Here is a 15,471-nt window from a genome sequence, read left to right on the forward strand (position 1 = left end):
CGTTCATTCCACACGAGCTTCAACTGTAATTCCGAAACTGGACAAAATTTTCTCTGTCCATGGAATACCTGACACAATCATATCGGACAATGGACCTCCGTTCAATGGAGACGAATATGCACGATATATGAAAACCCTTGGCATTCAAACCAAGTTCTCAACCCCTTATTGGCCTCAAAGGAACGCCACGGTAGAAAGATTCATGCAACCGTTGGGAAAGGCATTAAGAACAGCAAAGGTAGAAGGACGACCATGGAAACAAGAATTATATCGTTTTCTTCTTCAATATCGGACAACCCCGCATTGTACCACAGGTGTACCACCATCAGAACTATTATTTAATCGAATTGTAAAAGGAAAGATCCCAGTGATAACGCGGAAGAAAGTCATTAATAGACACAAAGAAGCTCGAGACAACGAAAGAACAAGGAAGGAAAGAAATAAAGAATACGCTGATCATAGAAGAAATGTAAAAAAGAGCGAGATACAAGTTGGTGATTATGTGTTAGTAAGACAGGAAAAGAAAAACAAACTAACAACGAATTTCAAACCAGAACCATACAAAGTCATTTCGAAGAATGGTGTAGAAGTAACAGCTCAACAAAAGAATGGTCACAAAGTCACAAGAAATATATCGCATTTCAAGAAAATAATGAAACAAGAAGACGACACAGATGATGAATATATGGATGAGAGAATACCAGCAGAAATCCAACCAAGACCTAATTACCATCCTCAGCGGAATGATGATAGTATAAGAAGATCATCTCGGAACAGACGACCGATATGGACTACAGTATCCTTCAGATATGATAAGATAATTAGTATGAACAGTATCATGAACAACTATATGATTCGTGATAGATTTATATATATATATATATATATATATATATATATATATATATATACATTAATAACATAGACATAATATTCAAATTGGGGATTTTGTTTAAAACAAGGGAAGTGATATAGTAATGTTAACAAGCATAAATTAAAGGACACGCCCACATGGGAATTTAGATTAGTCTAAATATAGCGAAAGGAGCGAATAAAAAAATATATATCTAGAATACGATGTAGAAAAGAACATTATAAGATCCAAGTTTGGTTGCGGATGTCACTTTTGAATAAACCACGATTTTTATGGGTTATATATTGCGAATAAATTAGCTCTTTCTTCAAATATTGTGTAAGATATATATTATAGGAAACAAGAAGAGTGAAAATTACGAATAAAGCTAGAAGGTAGTCACACGCATATTAAAAGATATAATAATAATAGCTAATCGTATTAATCAGCAAATGTTTACGTGATCTTTTCATTGTTTAATTGCGGTGATATGAAGACAGGGTATATTCAACACGATACTGCCATCGTCGTGAAAAGTAGCAACTTCAGCCATAGCCTCTTTCACATAAGCTGGATCTAACTCTTCAATATCACGATGTGTTGATGCTTTGGTCCAACGCTTTAATATTTCATACGACTTGAAATGCGCTGTAAGAAAGGTCTGGCTGATCACAACTTCACTGAACAGACCAATTTCATGAAACAGCTTTTTCATTTCATCTTTCGTCAAATAATGGATACCAAGTACCTCGGAATGATCAGCTCGTTCAAGGCCTACCTTATCTGAGCACAAAATGATCAGTTTTCCTTTAGCTTTCAAAGATTGGTAGGCTTTCTGTATGTAAATCTTCTTATGCTCGTGTGGAAACCAGTGAAATGCATTCATTGTTATATGAACGTCATAGTATGGCGAATTATCGTTTGGGAATCCAGTCACACTATCACCAACATGAAACTGAAGGTTATCAACCTCATGATATTTCTCTTGAGCTATTTTGATTCTCTCATCATCAGGATCAATTCCCACCGTCTGACCACAAGACCCAACAATATTAGCGATGTATTTGGTGATATTTCCAGTACCACAACCCATATCAAGCACTTTGACCCCGGGGGAGAGTTTCACTTCATCAATAAACTTACAACCGGCTTCGTATTGCGGTTGGTTTAGTTCTTCGTAAGCTTTTGCATCGGATTCCATCGTCTTGGGCAACACAACGAATTGTTTATATTAACTGCATGTAAGCAGTCGACCAGAAAATCGGGAAGAATTGAAGTATAATAACCGGAAGCTGGAGGCTAAACATTTGCATAGTATAGAATAGGCCGACAATCAGTTTCCCGTCATCTTCAGACTAGAATAAAGTTTGCGTTTTTTTTAGTTTGTCAAGTCTCCCAAACATATGATCACCACGCGATTCAGTGCAGAAGACACTGCGCGATCAAGCGGCGTAGCCAGCCTGCCGATTTTTCATGCTATGCAAATTCAAGGTTATTATCATACACTTAATGTATGCTCCCGAGGGAAATAGTGAATTTTGTTTTCCCAAGAGTCCAAGAAGTCGTAAACCCACATTACTTTGTTATTACAAGAAGTGGGCAAATATTTTTCACTTGTTTCCCTGGTGGGAAACATTGCATTTATTTAAAGTCATGTGACTACGAATGAACGAATCACATTTAAAATACACAGCCGACCTATACTGTATAACAATGCCAGTTAATGCCTGAGATATTGATTGTTTTCACAGTCATATCTATCCCTTTCCCGGAAGGCGAGTGTTTAATAGACCTTTTCAGATTGTATGCAAATTAAACCATTTCAAATTACATGGTGTGAAATGGATAAGTTTTATTGGCTATTCCATGGTCACAACATCAGAAATGGGTTAAATTACTTAATTTGCATGCTGAAATGGTCTATTAGTGTAGCTGGTTCTGTGATAAAATGCTTATGAGTTTTGAAGAGTTTCGAGTACTGTCCAAAAATAACTTGACAAAATTAAAACCGCGGTTAATAGACCTTTTACATAATGACGTCAAACGCGGAAAGTATGATGTTACACGAAGTTCGATTGTCGCGATAGTTTTGTGGAGCCAATCAAATTTCATGTAACATCATATTTCCGCGTTTGACGTCATTATAAGAAAGGTCTATTAACCTAGGTCAAACCTCGGTCTGATCGCGGTTGAACCATTGAACTGTAAACAAACTGGAACGACAACCCAGGGGGGGAAATTGGAGCCAGTGCTTTTTACTTTTTCAGAGTTATGAGCTGAAATACATTATGTACATACCAAGGCCCACCTTGGTTAATTCAGGGTTACTAAATACATACCAGGGTCCACCCTTGCATGTTTATTAAGGTTAGAGACAGTTGTGAAATTTCAAGTTCATTACAAGTATGGTCAGCAAGTGAGTTTATTTGTAAACCAAACACGAACATAAAGTCTCTAACACTTATACAATCTGAGTTCATTGCCATTACTGCATTGCATGAAGATCCAAGTTTGGTTGCAGATGTCACTTTTGAATAAACGACGATTTTCATGGGTTATTGCGAATAAATTAGCTCTTTCTTCAAAGATTGTGTACGATATATATTATAGGAAGCAAGAAGAGTGAAAATTACGAATAAAGCTAGAAGTCACATGCATATCAAAAAATATAATATTAATCATATTATTCAGCAAATGTTTACATGATCTTTTCATTGTTTAGTTGCGGTGATATGAAGACACGGTATATTCAATACGATACTGCCATCGTCGTGAAAAGTAGCAACTTGAGCCGTAGCCTCTTTCGTATAAGCTGGAGCTAACTCTTCAATATTACGATGTGTTGTTGCTTTGGTCCAACGCTTTAATATCTCATACGACTTGAAATGTGCTGTCAGAAAGGTCTGGCTTATCACAACTTCACTGAACAGACCAGTTTCATCAAACAGCTTTTTCATTTCATCTTTTGTCAAATAATGGACACCAAGTACCTCGGATTGTTCAGCTTTTACCTTATCTGTGCACAAAATAACCAGTTTTCCTCCAGACTTCAAAGATTGGTAGGCTTTCTGTATGTAAATCCTCTTATGCTCGTGTGGAAACCAGTGAAATGCATTCATTGTTATATGAACGTCATAAAATGGTGAATTATCGTTTGGGAATCCAGTCACACTATCACCAACATGAAACTGAAGATTATCAACCTCTTGATATTTCTCTTGAGCTATTTTGATTCTCTCAACATCAGGATCAATTCCCACCGTCTGACCACAAGACCCAACAATATCAGCGATGTATTTTGTGAGATTTCCCGTACCACAGCCCATATCAAGCACTTTGACCCCGGGGGAGAGATTCACTTCATCAATAAACTTACAACCGGCTTCGTATTGCGGTTGGTTTAGTTCTTCGTAGGCTCTTGCATCGGATTCCATGATCGTCTTGTGCAGTTGTGCACTCACTTGTGCAACACAACTGAGTGTTTATATTAACTGCCTTTCATCAATCGACCTTCTATACAATATGGTTATTGATAAAGATCATATTGTTTTCATGTACTTGATTTGGAATTAACTTAACCGGATTAAAAATAATTACTTTATATACTTTATCAAATTAAACATTTTTACAACAAATCAGTCTCACGTTTCTCTTATACCTTTTATCGCCGTTTAGACATTTGCCCTGTGCAGAACTTACTAGACTATTTAGCGTTAAGGTATAGATATATTACCCATAGGCACCCATATGGTTGTCTGAAAATCTGAATTGCAACGTGAGCTAATGAGCTTACAAGGATTTTATATTAACTGCATTTCATCAATCGACATTCTGCAACATTAAGCTATAATAGATTTGGGAAACTTACCCAGATTAAAAATCAGTTATTTATGATTTATATTTATTTTCTCTTATATACCTTTAATCGCCGTTTAGACATTTGCCCTGTGCACACCTCGGCTAGATTATTTAATGCTTCGTGGTTCATCTGATGCGTGGCCCTCTTAAATTTTAAATTTTAAACTCTCGATGCATGGGCGCACACATACTTCTACGTATAACTTTCTTACCGATCGGATAATCTGCTTTTAAATTTTTTGTGCATGTCAGTTATGTTTATCGTACTAAGTGCAGAGGGCATAGTTTTCATTTGGCGCGGCTATTTCCGCTGCGAAATGCGGTTTATTAGACGAATGCTTTGTATTTGAACTTTATGCTTATTTTATATTTTGACATAGGTAATTGGAACCATATTGTAGCTCTTATATAGTTATAAGTTAATTTGTAACAATTGTCTGAATTAAACAAACTAGAGAAAAAAATAGTACGTTATGCATATGTGGGCAAAAGGGGAACATAATGAGTCATTTGTTGAATAGATAGTTTCGAGTTGAGGGGCGTAGAAATAGAAATAAAAATAACCAGATGGGGTAGTTAGGAATTTGTTGGACAACCGCCAACCATGTGGTGTGTTTGAAATAAAATTTTTTGTAAAAAGGGTTTTGTTTGTGTATGATGGAGTTCTTCAAGAAACTATGCAGTTACGTGTGTAGTAATAGGTTGTGTAGCGTTACTGGTGGTGTTTAAATCAAGGTTATGTAAGGAGGTAGGTAGAAAAGTAAAACAGAAGACAAGAAAGGCAAGCGTGCGAATCAGTATCCCCGTACGCGGCGTTTCATCCTTTTGCGGACTCGTCAGCAAAAGTGTGTGTTTATAGGAGAATCATAAAGAATCAAAGTAAGTTATCAAACCTGCGTGAGAGTGTATTCGTAAAAGGTAAAATGGTAAAATTTAACTGTGTGTCTTACCAAAGCTGTTGTTGATCTTCGATAAACCAACGCGGTGAGCCATCTCAGGGTTGATGTGAAACCGAGTGTAAATTTACTTTAAAAGTTGCTTCGGGAATTGCTTAAGAGCAGAGCTTGTGTTCGAGCTTGTATTCGTTCAAAAGGCTTGATCAAAAAGGGGTCAAGGATTACACGTGTGTGCATAAAATGCGTTAATATGTTACGTCACTGAGGTCAGGTGTCAAGTGTGTTGGGATAGTGGGGTTTACGTGTCAATTTGGTGTTTTGTTCCGAGTTTGTGTATTTGGTGGGTTGTACTTCATGTAGTATGGTTGGTTATAATTGTTAAAGTTTCGTTTTATTACCGTAGTCATGAATTAAAACAAGTATAGTTGAAGTGTTTACTGTGTTTTGGATTTTTGGCGAGGAATTACAGAATTACAGTGCAATATCGTCATCTGTGGGTAGACAAATTCAGCTTTGTGCACTCGTTCGTATCTATCAAAAGAAGAAAATCGCACCGAAAATTGCAGCAAAAATTGCAAAAGTAAACGGGTCGGGCTGAGCTTTTCGTTACACTCAAACATTAGCGTTTAATATGCAACAGTTACACCTTTGTCCAAGTAGGTTTTGTCCGCGCTCTAGGTCTCTGGGATAATAATTTAAGTCAATTTCCTGGAGGAAACTTAAGCCGTGTTTACACGAAGGGGCTGACATTTACCTGACATTTACCCGTACCTGAGAAGTACCTATAACAAAGTTTTACAGGGTGTGTTTACACCAGTTACCTAACGGGACTTATTACATCAACATAAGTACTGGAGAAGAGGTATTAAAATAAGCTTGCAGTTCTTTGTTTGTTTATTTCGTACAACTACAAGCCTCGTAAAAGGATACGACGTAGTGATTACTGGGATTACTGGCAAACAACGATTTCATGCAAAATTGAAAAATATATGATATAACTTATCGGCAAGTTCCGAAATTCGCCATGTAACTAATTATCAACTCTGAATTTCCCCCTAATTTTTGCAAAATCGCGCTAGAATTCCAAGACCGCTAAATGCTGACATCAAAGACTCGAATTTACGTTTGTTGTCATGGAAATTAGCTTCGATCACATTTGGGTCAATGTAAATGTATTTACACCGCCAGACTGACCTGAGACTTACCTAGGACGTACCTAATATCATGTTTTCAGGCCACCTCTAATGCTTGGCATGAAATCATGGTCTTAGGTCGGTCCTAGGTCGGTCTTAGGTCAGTCCTAGCGCGTTTACACTGCAGGACTAACTGCTTAAGTTAGGTCTTAGGTCAGGTATAGGTCTCTAGTGTAAACACTGCTTTATTAATATTCAGTGAATGCATACAATAGACACGAGGCATCTTCAGACTTCAGCTAATCTTTAACAGCGTTTCAAAGACTCCACAAGCAAAAATAACGATAAAAATACAACTAATAAATAATAAACAATTATTGGATGAGGTTTTTGTGATATGCAGAGTTATCAAGGTCGACGTAACGCTTACTGAAACCTTGATAACTCTGCATATCACAAATACCTCATCCAAGAGGAACGAGTTGAAGAATACAAACCAAAACAATGGCAATTTGAAAGTACGATACTAGGGCCAGTATAAATGCCTGGACGAACAGAAATTTTCAAAATTTTGCGAAGAAACACTTAAACAAACACAAACTAAAGCTTATGTTTATAATCAGTCAGAATCAGCTAATTTCCTAAGCACGTTCGAAGCCATTTTTCGAAACACGAGAGCGCATGGCGGTGGCAATTGTCCATGGTGGGCAGTGTCATCTGTCCAGGACTTGAATTAATCATAATAATTACACATACATAAAGAAGGCCTACGAAAGATGCTGCACTCGACACTATACTCGGTATTCAATGAGCTCGAAAAATTGAATGGCAATACAGTCATGCCACCAAATTCCAAATTGGCAATGTTCGGAATGTGCAAACACGCGACATTCGCTAACGTTGCTATACAATGGTAGCATAAAAAAGGGGTCAATAGCCTGGCGGATTTGCATGCACTCCATTGCAAATCTGGACGATTGCCGACCTGTTTGCAGTTTAATAATCTATTTCGCGCTCGTCATGTCGCGGGTATAATAATATAAAAAAATGTTACCAAAAATGGAACGGACGAAATTTAGATAATCTATTTATAGATAATCCAAATTTAATCGTTCTCAATTTTTTCTCGACTGCAGATTTCGAAGTTCAAACGACAAGCTAGCACAATTGGCCGCTACAACATAGAAATTCAATTCAATCTCATCTTCAGCCATCGTCACTGACTTACGTGCCTTTTGCAGAGCCTGGAAACTCTACAGCCAGTTTTCTAATGCGTTCATAGAATAGTTACTGCAATCCGCATATATTCCATGTCCATGATTTCTGGCCAAGTCTCTCTTTTATGGTCTCCCGAAGTATGAAATTAATAAGCTACAAAATGTTCAGAATGCGGCAGCCACTCCAACTCTCAGGAAGCTTCACTGGTTACCAGTACAACAAAGAATAATTTTTAAGATTAACCTAATGTGCTTCAAAATAATGAATAAAATGGCACCGAAATATCTACATGATCTCTTATGTCGCCATAAGCCGACAAGGTGTCTTCGGTCCTCTTCTGATAAATGGCGTTTCACAGAACAACGCTATAATTTAAAGACATATGGATACAGGGCTTTTTCAATTGCAGCACCAAGAATCTGGAACATGCTCCCAATGGATATTAGAGCAATTAATAATATTAACAGTTTTAAAACTGCCTTGAAAACTCATCTTTTTAAGCAAACTTATGACATTAGTTTTAATTAAAATTTTTAGATATCCTAGTTAAGATACACATTATTAATATTTTTAATATGTATTTAGCATCTTACTTATTCATATGAATTCTGTAAAGATGTTGTAAAGCGCTTAGAACAGTAATGTATAGGCGCTATATAAGTTTTATTATTATTATTATTATTATGGCAAAACATTGACCGGTTCACAATCGTTATTATACATAAGATCTTTCATTTCGATATTTAATCGTATCAATCGTCAAAACGTATTTAATCAGCAATGTTTACGCGGTCATGCATTTCATTGTTTAATTGCGGTGATATGAAGACACGGTATATTCAATACGATACTGCCATCGTCGTGAAAAGTAGCAACTTGAGCCATCACTTCTTTAACATAAACTGGATCTAACTCCTCGATATCACGATGTGCTGATGCTTTGGTCCAACGCTTAAATATCTCATACGACTTGAAATGCGCTGTTAGAACTATCTGACTGATCACAACTTCACTGAACAGACCAATATCATGAAACAGCTTTTTCATTTCATCTTTTGTTATGTAATGGATACCAAGCAGCTCGGACTGATCAGCTCGTTTAGGGCCTATCTTATCTGTGCACAAAATAACCAGTTTTCCTCCAGACTTCAAAGATTGGTAGGCTTTCTGTATGTACATCTTCTTATGCTCGTGTGGAAACCAGTGAAACGCATTCATTGTTATATGAACGTCATAGTATGGTGAATTATCGTTTGGGAATCCAGTCATACTATCACCAACATGAAACTGAAGATTATCAACCTCATGATATTTCTCTTGAGCTATTTTGATTCTCTCAACATCAGGATCAATTCCCACTGTCTGACCACATGACCCAACAATATTAGCGATGTATTTGGTGAGATTTCCCGTACCACAGCCCATATCAAGTACTTTGACCCCGGGGGAGAGTTTCACTTCATCAATAAACTTACAACCAGCTTCGTATTGCGGTTGGTTCAGTTCTTCGTAAGCTTTTGCATCGGATTCCATTATCGTCTTGTGCAGTTGTGCAATACAACTGAGTGTTTATATTAACTGCCTTTCATCAATCGACCTTCTATGCAACATGGTTATTGATAAAGATCCTATTGTCTCCATGTACTTGATTTGGAAACTTAACCGGATTAAAAATAATCAGTTTATGTATATTTTATCATATTAAACATTCTTACAACAAATCAATCCCATGTTTCTCTTATACCTTAATCGCCGTTTAACTGACTCATTTGCACCCACATAGGGTTGTCTGAATTACGGAACGAATGCGTCCGCCGAAATTTTTCAGTATGTAATGCAACGTGAGCTACTGAGCTAAAGATTTTACAAGTGTTTATATCAATTAACTGCAGTTCATCATTTGACCTTCTACAACATTAAGCTATAGATTTGGGACCCTTAACCAGACTAAAAATCACTTCATTTTATCAAATTTTAGACATTCTTTCAACATATCTCATGTTTCTCTTATACCTTTAATCGCCGTTCAGACATTTGCCCTGTGCACACCTCGGCTAGCGCTAGATTATTTAATGCTTCGTTGTTTATCTCACGAATGGCCCTCTTTAATTTTAAATTTTAAAGTCTTGATGCATGAGCGCACACATACTTCTACGTACATAACCTTTATACCGATCGGGTTATTTTGGCTTTAATTTTTTGTGTATGTTGTATTTATCCTACAAAGTGCAAAGGGCATAGTTTTCATTTAATTGGCGCGGCTATTTCCGCTGCGAAATGCAGTTTATCCGACGGATGCTTTGTATTTGAAGTTCCGTATACAAAATCAGCTTAATTCACTCGTTCGTATCTATCAAAAGAAAAAAATCGCACCGGAAACTGCAGCAAAAATTGCAAAGGTAAACGGGCCTGCATGGCTAAGCTTTTCGTTACACTCAAACATTAGCGTTTAATATGCAACAGTTACACCGTACCTTTGTCCAAGTATATTGTGTCCGCGCTCTGGGGCCGGTTGTTCAAAAGCCGGTTAACGCTAACCCAGGGTTAAAAATGCCTTACCCAGGGTTAAATTTTAAACCTTGGTTGATTTGCGTTGCACAAAGCTCGGTTAGCGTTAACCCTGGGTTAAAATTGATAAAAAAATTAACCCTGCTAGCTAGGTGGGTTAACTTTTTAATCCTGGGTTAACTTCGATTCAAAATGGATGAATAAGGAGCTGAAACACGTAAACACGTATAATTCGTCATGAATTAAACACTTTTGAAAGGTTTTACGAATAATTTCAACAGCAAAGAATTATTTAAGTTTGACTTCGTTCGGTTTCAGCTGATGTATTGATTTATTTATCTTCGCTTCAATGCAATACGCGATAAATGAAGACAACCGTACAAATTGAAAGATCGTAATCGAAATATTTGTTTCGGATGCCAAAATTCGATTCTTTTGATTTGCAGCAAGTGGTAAGGCTACGTTTGTTCCTGAATTTTGAATAATCAAAGAATGCCTGAAATTTTAAAATAGATTATAGATTGTTTATAATTTGCTTAATTTTATTTCACATCGACATTGTTTATTATACAAAATGGCCTTTCATTTCGAATGTTTCCAAAATTCCATGCACGGAAATTGCTGTTCAGAACAACGTCCCTTCGACCCTGCCCTCACGGCATATAATCTTTCGACTAACAATATATCTTCGTCCGGTAAAGTTTTGACGCTCGTTTATTGACCAATCGAAAACGTTCTTATATTCAATTTAGTCCTAAAAATATATTTAATCTTAGGTTAAATATTTTAACCCTGGGTTAACTAACCCTACCACTAACCCAGCTTTGAACAACACAGTTTTAACCCAGGTTTAGCTAACCTAGGGTTAAGGATTTTAACCCAGGTTTAGCACTAATCCAGGGTTAAATTTAACCTGCTTTTGAACAACCGGCCCCTGGGATAATAATTTAAGTCAGCTCATATTCTACTCGAGTGCTCGTAGTATAATTGTTATGTCATGGAGTGTCATGTTAATACTCCCATGGGTTTGGGTACAATTATTTCAGATCAAAACTCGGCTTCAGGTTGTAAATTCTGCATGCCAATTGGAATAGTTTGCAACATCGATCATGCATTCATGCATGAATACAAAGCTACAGTAATATTCAATTCTCCTTCGCATAATACTCCGCACTGCAGGATATAATGATATACATATAATGATAATGCATTTTTCGCTACTATTCACCAGGCCATCACGGCTTAAAGTTCTTTGTTATGCAAATCGAGCCCTATATAAACGACAATGAGCCCTTCCCAAACGTCTTTTTTTCGCGTGCATAAAACCAGGCTCATCGACTTCTAAACTACAATGACGGAAAGACAACCTCAAGGGGTCGTTGATACAGATGAAAACGATCTTCCTGTTCATTCAGAGCTTTCAAATGATGCGAGATTTGATGTCCTATTCCGTAATATGGAGCGAATGTAGAAGCAGATAGCGATGTTAACTGAAGCAAACAACGCGGAACCTATTGACATTGATCTAGAGGAAGAATCCCAAGCTGATACAAATTCTGTCTTCGACCCGACTGAGAGTCTTACCAACGGCTCAAGCGGGAAAAGCCTCGAGGATGTAGTATATAGACCTTTGACCTTTAGTAACAATATCCGGTAACACTATACTTGATATGTAGATATAGCGAAGCGTGTGTTTTGGCTGGGTTGTGTGGTAAACGTGTGAACATACAAATAGAGTTTTATTATTATAAATTGCGTTATTGCGATACAAGCGTGTTCAGTGTTTCCTTCGATATTACAAGGAGACAAAGTTGCCGTACCACGATTTATTCAAGGACTCTGAGGACTGGATGCGGTCCTAAGGTTCTCAAAGGCGTTGCTAAACGTATTAACAGCTCGTGTACTAAGAAACCTGCTAAAGAGCAATTTCAGAGTATTCAACGGAAATACTTGCGACCGGAGAATTGTGAGTTTTTAAAAGCTCCTAGAGTCAATCCAGAACTGTGGGGCGATTTACACGATAAAACCAAGTCACGGGAAGTTTCATTTCAGGCATTTCAAAGGAATTTGATCAAAGCCAAAGGAGTCATTCCGAATTCTTTCAAGTTGATTGTTGCTATTAACATGCAGTCTCATGATCATCAAATGTTGCAAGTCTTTGGCAAGAACCAATCATCACGAATACGGTTTACCGAAATTCATATTCCAACGCTTTTTTGTGCCAACGTAATAATGATTCAATAGCATTCAGACTCTCTAGACAAAATCATTTTTAGCCTAAAACGCATAGTCGACTTCCGCATCAGACGATTGACTATCATCGAATCACTCTACGCAATGATATTGCTTGGCTTCAAACCTGGTTTGGTTTCAAATTGATAGGTCAATACCTCTTCTACTTGTTTATCATGGTTATTTTTCATTCAAGTAATTGAAAGCGTGAAATCCCTTAAAAGAGCTACGACATCGCGATTTGCGCGAATAAAATATATTTGTTGTTTTGATCTCCACTGCAGTTGACAAGGTAGACTTGCTACAAGTCCACTCTTTAAACCCACACGCGAGCTTGAGCGACCGGGCGTAGCGAGGTCGCAAAAGTGAGGGAAGGGAACGCGCGGAAGAGTCTTCCAAGCTCGCGTGTGTGTTATAGAGTTGACTTGTAGCAAGTCTACTGACAAGGGTCAAGTTACCAAAAGAGAATTTTTTTGAAAATCGGTCCAAGATAGCGGACGAATTGAATATAAATAATGAAATAACTCGAGAACAAAACAGTTTGGATAAAAAATAATCACATAATTATTCATAATCAGGAGGTCGAACATAACTGAAAGCAAGAATAAAAAAATTATTGCCAATACCTTTTTTCGTGATGACTGTTCTCGTGACGATGAAATGTTCTCTTATTGTTTCAAGTGTGTACTTAATAGTAGGCAAAATATCGGTTTCAAATTTTGTGCGATGAGCAGATGAGCATATGCTCGTAACTGCTCATGAGCAGATGCTCATCTATCTCATCCATTTATAGACCTGCGTACATAATTGACACAGTAAAATACGTTAAAAAGACAGCATCGTTTGATAAAAATGGCCCGTGTAGACGCGGCAAAAACGGTCAGATCGTTAAGTTCAAAATAGAACGCATGTCCAACTACATATACAGTGCATTATGCATAATATTCAAGTTGACTCATTCAATAGAGTCGTAAGAGTGTCATTTAATTTTGACTTACAAACATGATTTAAACTAAACGGGCTTGATCTTGAGTTCATTGATTATTGCACTGAAGGTCCAAGTTTCGTTGCAGATGTTGCACTATCAGAGATTGAAATTTTACACTGTTTGCAGCGAAAATTACTTTTTTATCAGCACACACTCTGCACTTTTCTCAGTCAGACTATGGTAACTGATAATGGGATCTTGTAGTCAACTCACTGAGGAAAGGTTTACCTATTAACATTGATATTTGCTATCATGAAAACAACATAGACCAAACTCAAAAGATTGACACTGCCAGAAATTTAATTTCTTCCCCAGACAACAAGTCAAGAAAAATGATAAAGTTTGGGTACATAAAATTGCACTGTAATGTACCAAAGGTCGAAACTAGTATATTTGCTGTTTGTACCATACGTTTTGATGGATTTATTCGCTCAGACCCTTTGGTAATCAGTTTATACTAAAGTCCAAAGGCAAAAAACAAAATTGTTAGAAAAACCGGCTTACCTGGATGCTATAATAAAGCCTATAAAATAACAGCAAAATGAGAAAATTCACCCTCCCGATAAGTGAGTTAAGACATTCACAACGTCAGACGTAGAGCACAAAGTTATACGTCGCCTTTCCATTTGTTAAAGAGTGAAAAAGAGGAACATTTCTATCTTTTTTATATGAAATACAAAAAATATATACCGAAAGCCGAAAATATATTCATAAAAACCAGAAGGGAGATGGACACAGTTTTTCACCTTGTATCGCGGTATGTCAGTGGTAACTACCATGAGCAAAAGGAACCATGTGGCGTCAGCAAAGCTCAAAATCCGCCATCTTTTTGGCGACCGACGATTTGAACGCGAGCCGGTCCTCCAGGAATTTAATATAGCTCAGTGGGCAGATTACATGGAGTGTTTTCCCGGGGTTGCTATAAAATTCTAAAAAAATCGCGTACAGAAAAATTTGCTTTCACAATGCTTTTTCGTTTGTGTATTTCACTTTTATGTGCAGTCATGGTCTCTTAAGGGTCAAGTTATTGTCATTCGGGATTTAAAGCGCTCGAAGAATCGAAATACAGTAGGTCTACTACCAGCTTTTACAAACACAGCCCGGGCTGAAACTTGCCATGTAATTGAAAAATACTCTGGCCCCGGTTTTCCGGCTGAAACTCAACGCGGGCTGAAAAGACACCATGTAACCAGTACCCTAATACTCCCATGGATTTGGGTACAATTATTTCAGATCAAAACCTGCCTTCAGGTTGTAATTCCTCACTCGTGCATGCCGTAGATTTCCCGTACCACAGCCCATATCACGCACTTCGACCACGGGGGAGAGATTCACTTCATCAATAAACTTACAACCAGCTTCGTATTGCGGTTGGTTGAGTTCTTCTTATATGCTTTGCATCGGATTCCATGATTGTCTTGTGCAACACAACTGAAAATTGTCAGTAAACCAGTCAACCAGAACATTCCGGAATATAACGAATCGCTAATTTAAAATCAGGAGCGACAAGCGTCATAGAAAACACGGCATAGAACGTTGTCATAAGTGATCTTTGAGCTTGACCAGAAATGCTATGCAGTAATATATATCATGGAAATAGCGCCCCATACACTTTATTTCAGGGGCGTGGAGAAGAAGGAGGGGGGTAATGGCTATTTTTTATATTATTCATATAGACTGCTTGCGTGCCTTAAGAACCTCAAGAAGTATGGAATTAGGGTTGTGCCACAGTGTGAATGGTGAATGAGTCACTGTCCTTTCCTTTTGTGGTTGATCTGCGTGCGC

At 37.5% G+C, this 15,471-nt stretch overlaps 3 protein-coding genes across 3 annotated transcripts; all 3 read right to left on the bottom strand.

The window, feature by feature from the left end:
* Positions 1 to 1,322: 1,322 nt before the first annotated feature.
* Positions 1,323 to 2,054, bottom strand: LOC114532158 (ubiquinone/menaquinone biosynthesis C-methyltransferase UbiE-like). The gene has a single exon (XM_028553736.1). The coding sequence runs from the start codon at positions 2,052 to 2,054 to the stop codon at positions 1,323 to 1,325; it is 732 nt and encodes a 243-aa protein (XP_028409537.1).
* Positions 2,055 to 3,564: 1,510 nt separating this feature from the next.
* Positions 3,565 to 4,287, bottom strand: LOC114532159 (ubiquinone/menaquinone biosynthesis C-methyltransferase UbiE-like). The gene has a single exon (XM_028553737.1). The coding sequence runs from the start codon at positions 4,285 to 4,287 to the stop codon at positions 3,565 to 3,567; it is 723 nt and encodes a 240-aa protein (XP_028409538.1).
* A 4,472-nt stretch (positions 4,288 to 8,759) lies between these two features.
* Positions 8,760 to 9,491, bottom strand: LOC114532160 (ubiquinone/menaquinone biosynthesis C-methyltransferase UbiE-like). The gene has a single exon (XM_028553738.1). The coding sequence runs from the start codon at positions 9,489 to 9,491 to the stop codon at positions 8,760 to 8,762; it is 732 nt and encodes a 243-aa protein (XP_028409539.1).
* Between the last annotated feature and the right edge of the window lie 5,980 nt (positions 9,492 to 15,471).

The sequence above is a fragment of the Dendronephthya gigantea genome, unplaced genomic scaffold (genome assembly GCF_004324835.1).
Source record: "Dendronephthya gigantea isolate DGI-Jeju-01 unplaced genomic scaffold, DenGig_1.0 000078F, whole genome shotgun sequence".
NCBI classification, from domain to species: Eukaryota; Metazoa; Cnidaria; class Anthozoa; order Malacalcyonacea; family Nephtheidae; genus Dendronephthya; species Dendronephthya gigantea.

Excerpts from the sequence above, each read along its gene's own strand:
- LOC114532159 (XM_028553737.1), bottom strand. The coding sequence starts at position 4,287 with ATGGAATCCGATGCAAGAGCCTACGAAGAACTAAACCAACCGCAATAC.
- LOC114532158 (XM_028553736.1), bottom strand. The coding sequence starts at position 2,054 with ATGGAATCCGATGCAAAAGCTTACGAAGAACTAAACCAACCGCAATAC.
- LOC114532160 (XM_028553738.1), bottom strand. The coding sequence starts at position 9,491 with ATGGAATCCGATGCAAAAGCTTACGAAGAACTGAACCAACCGCAATAC.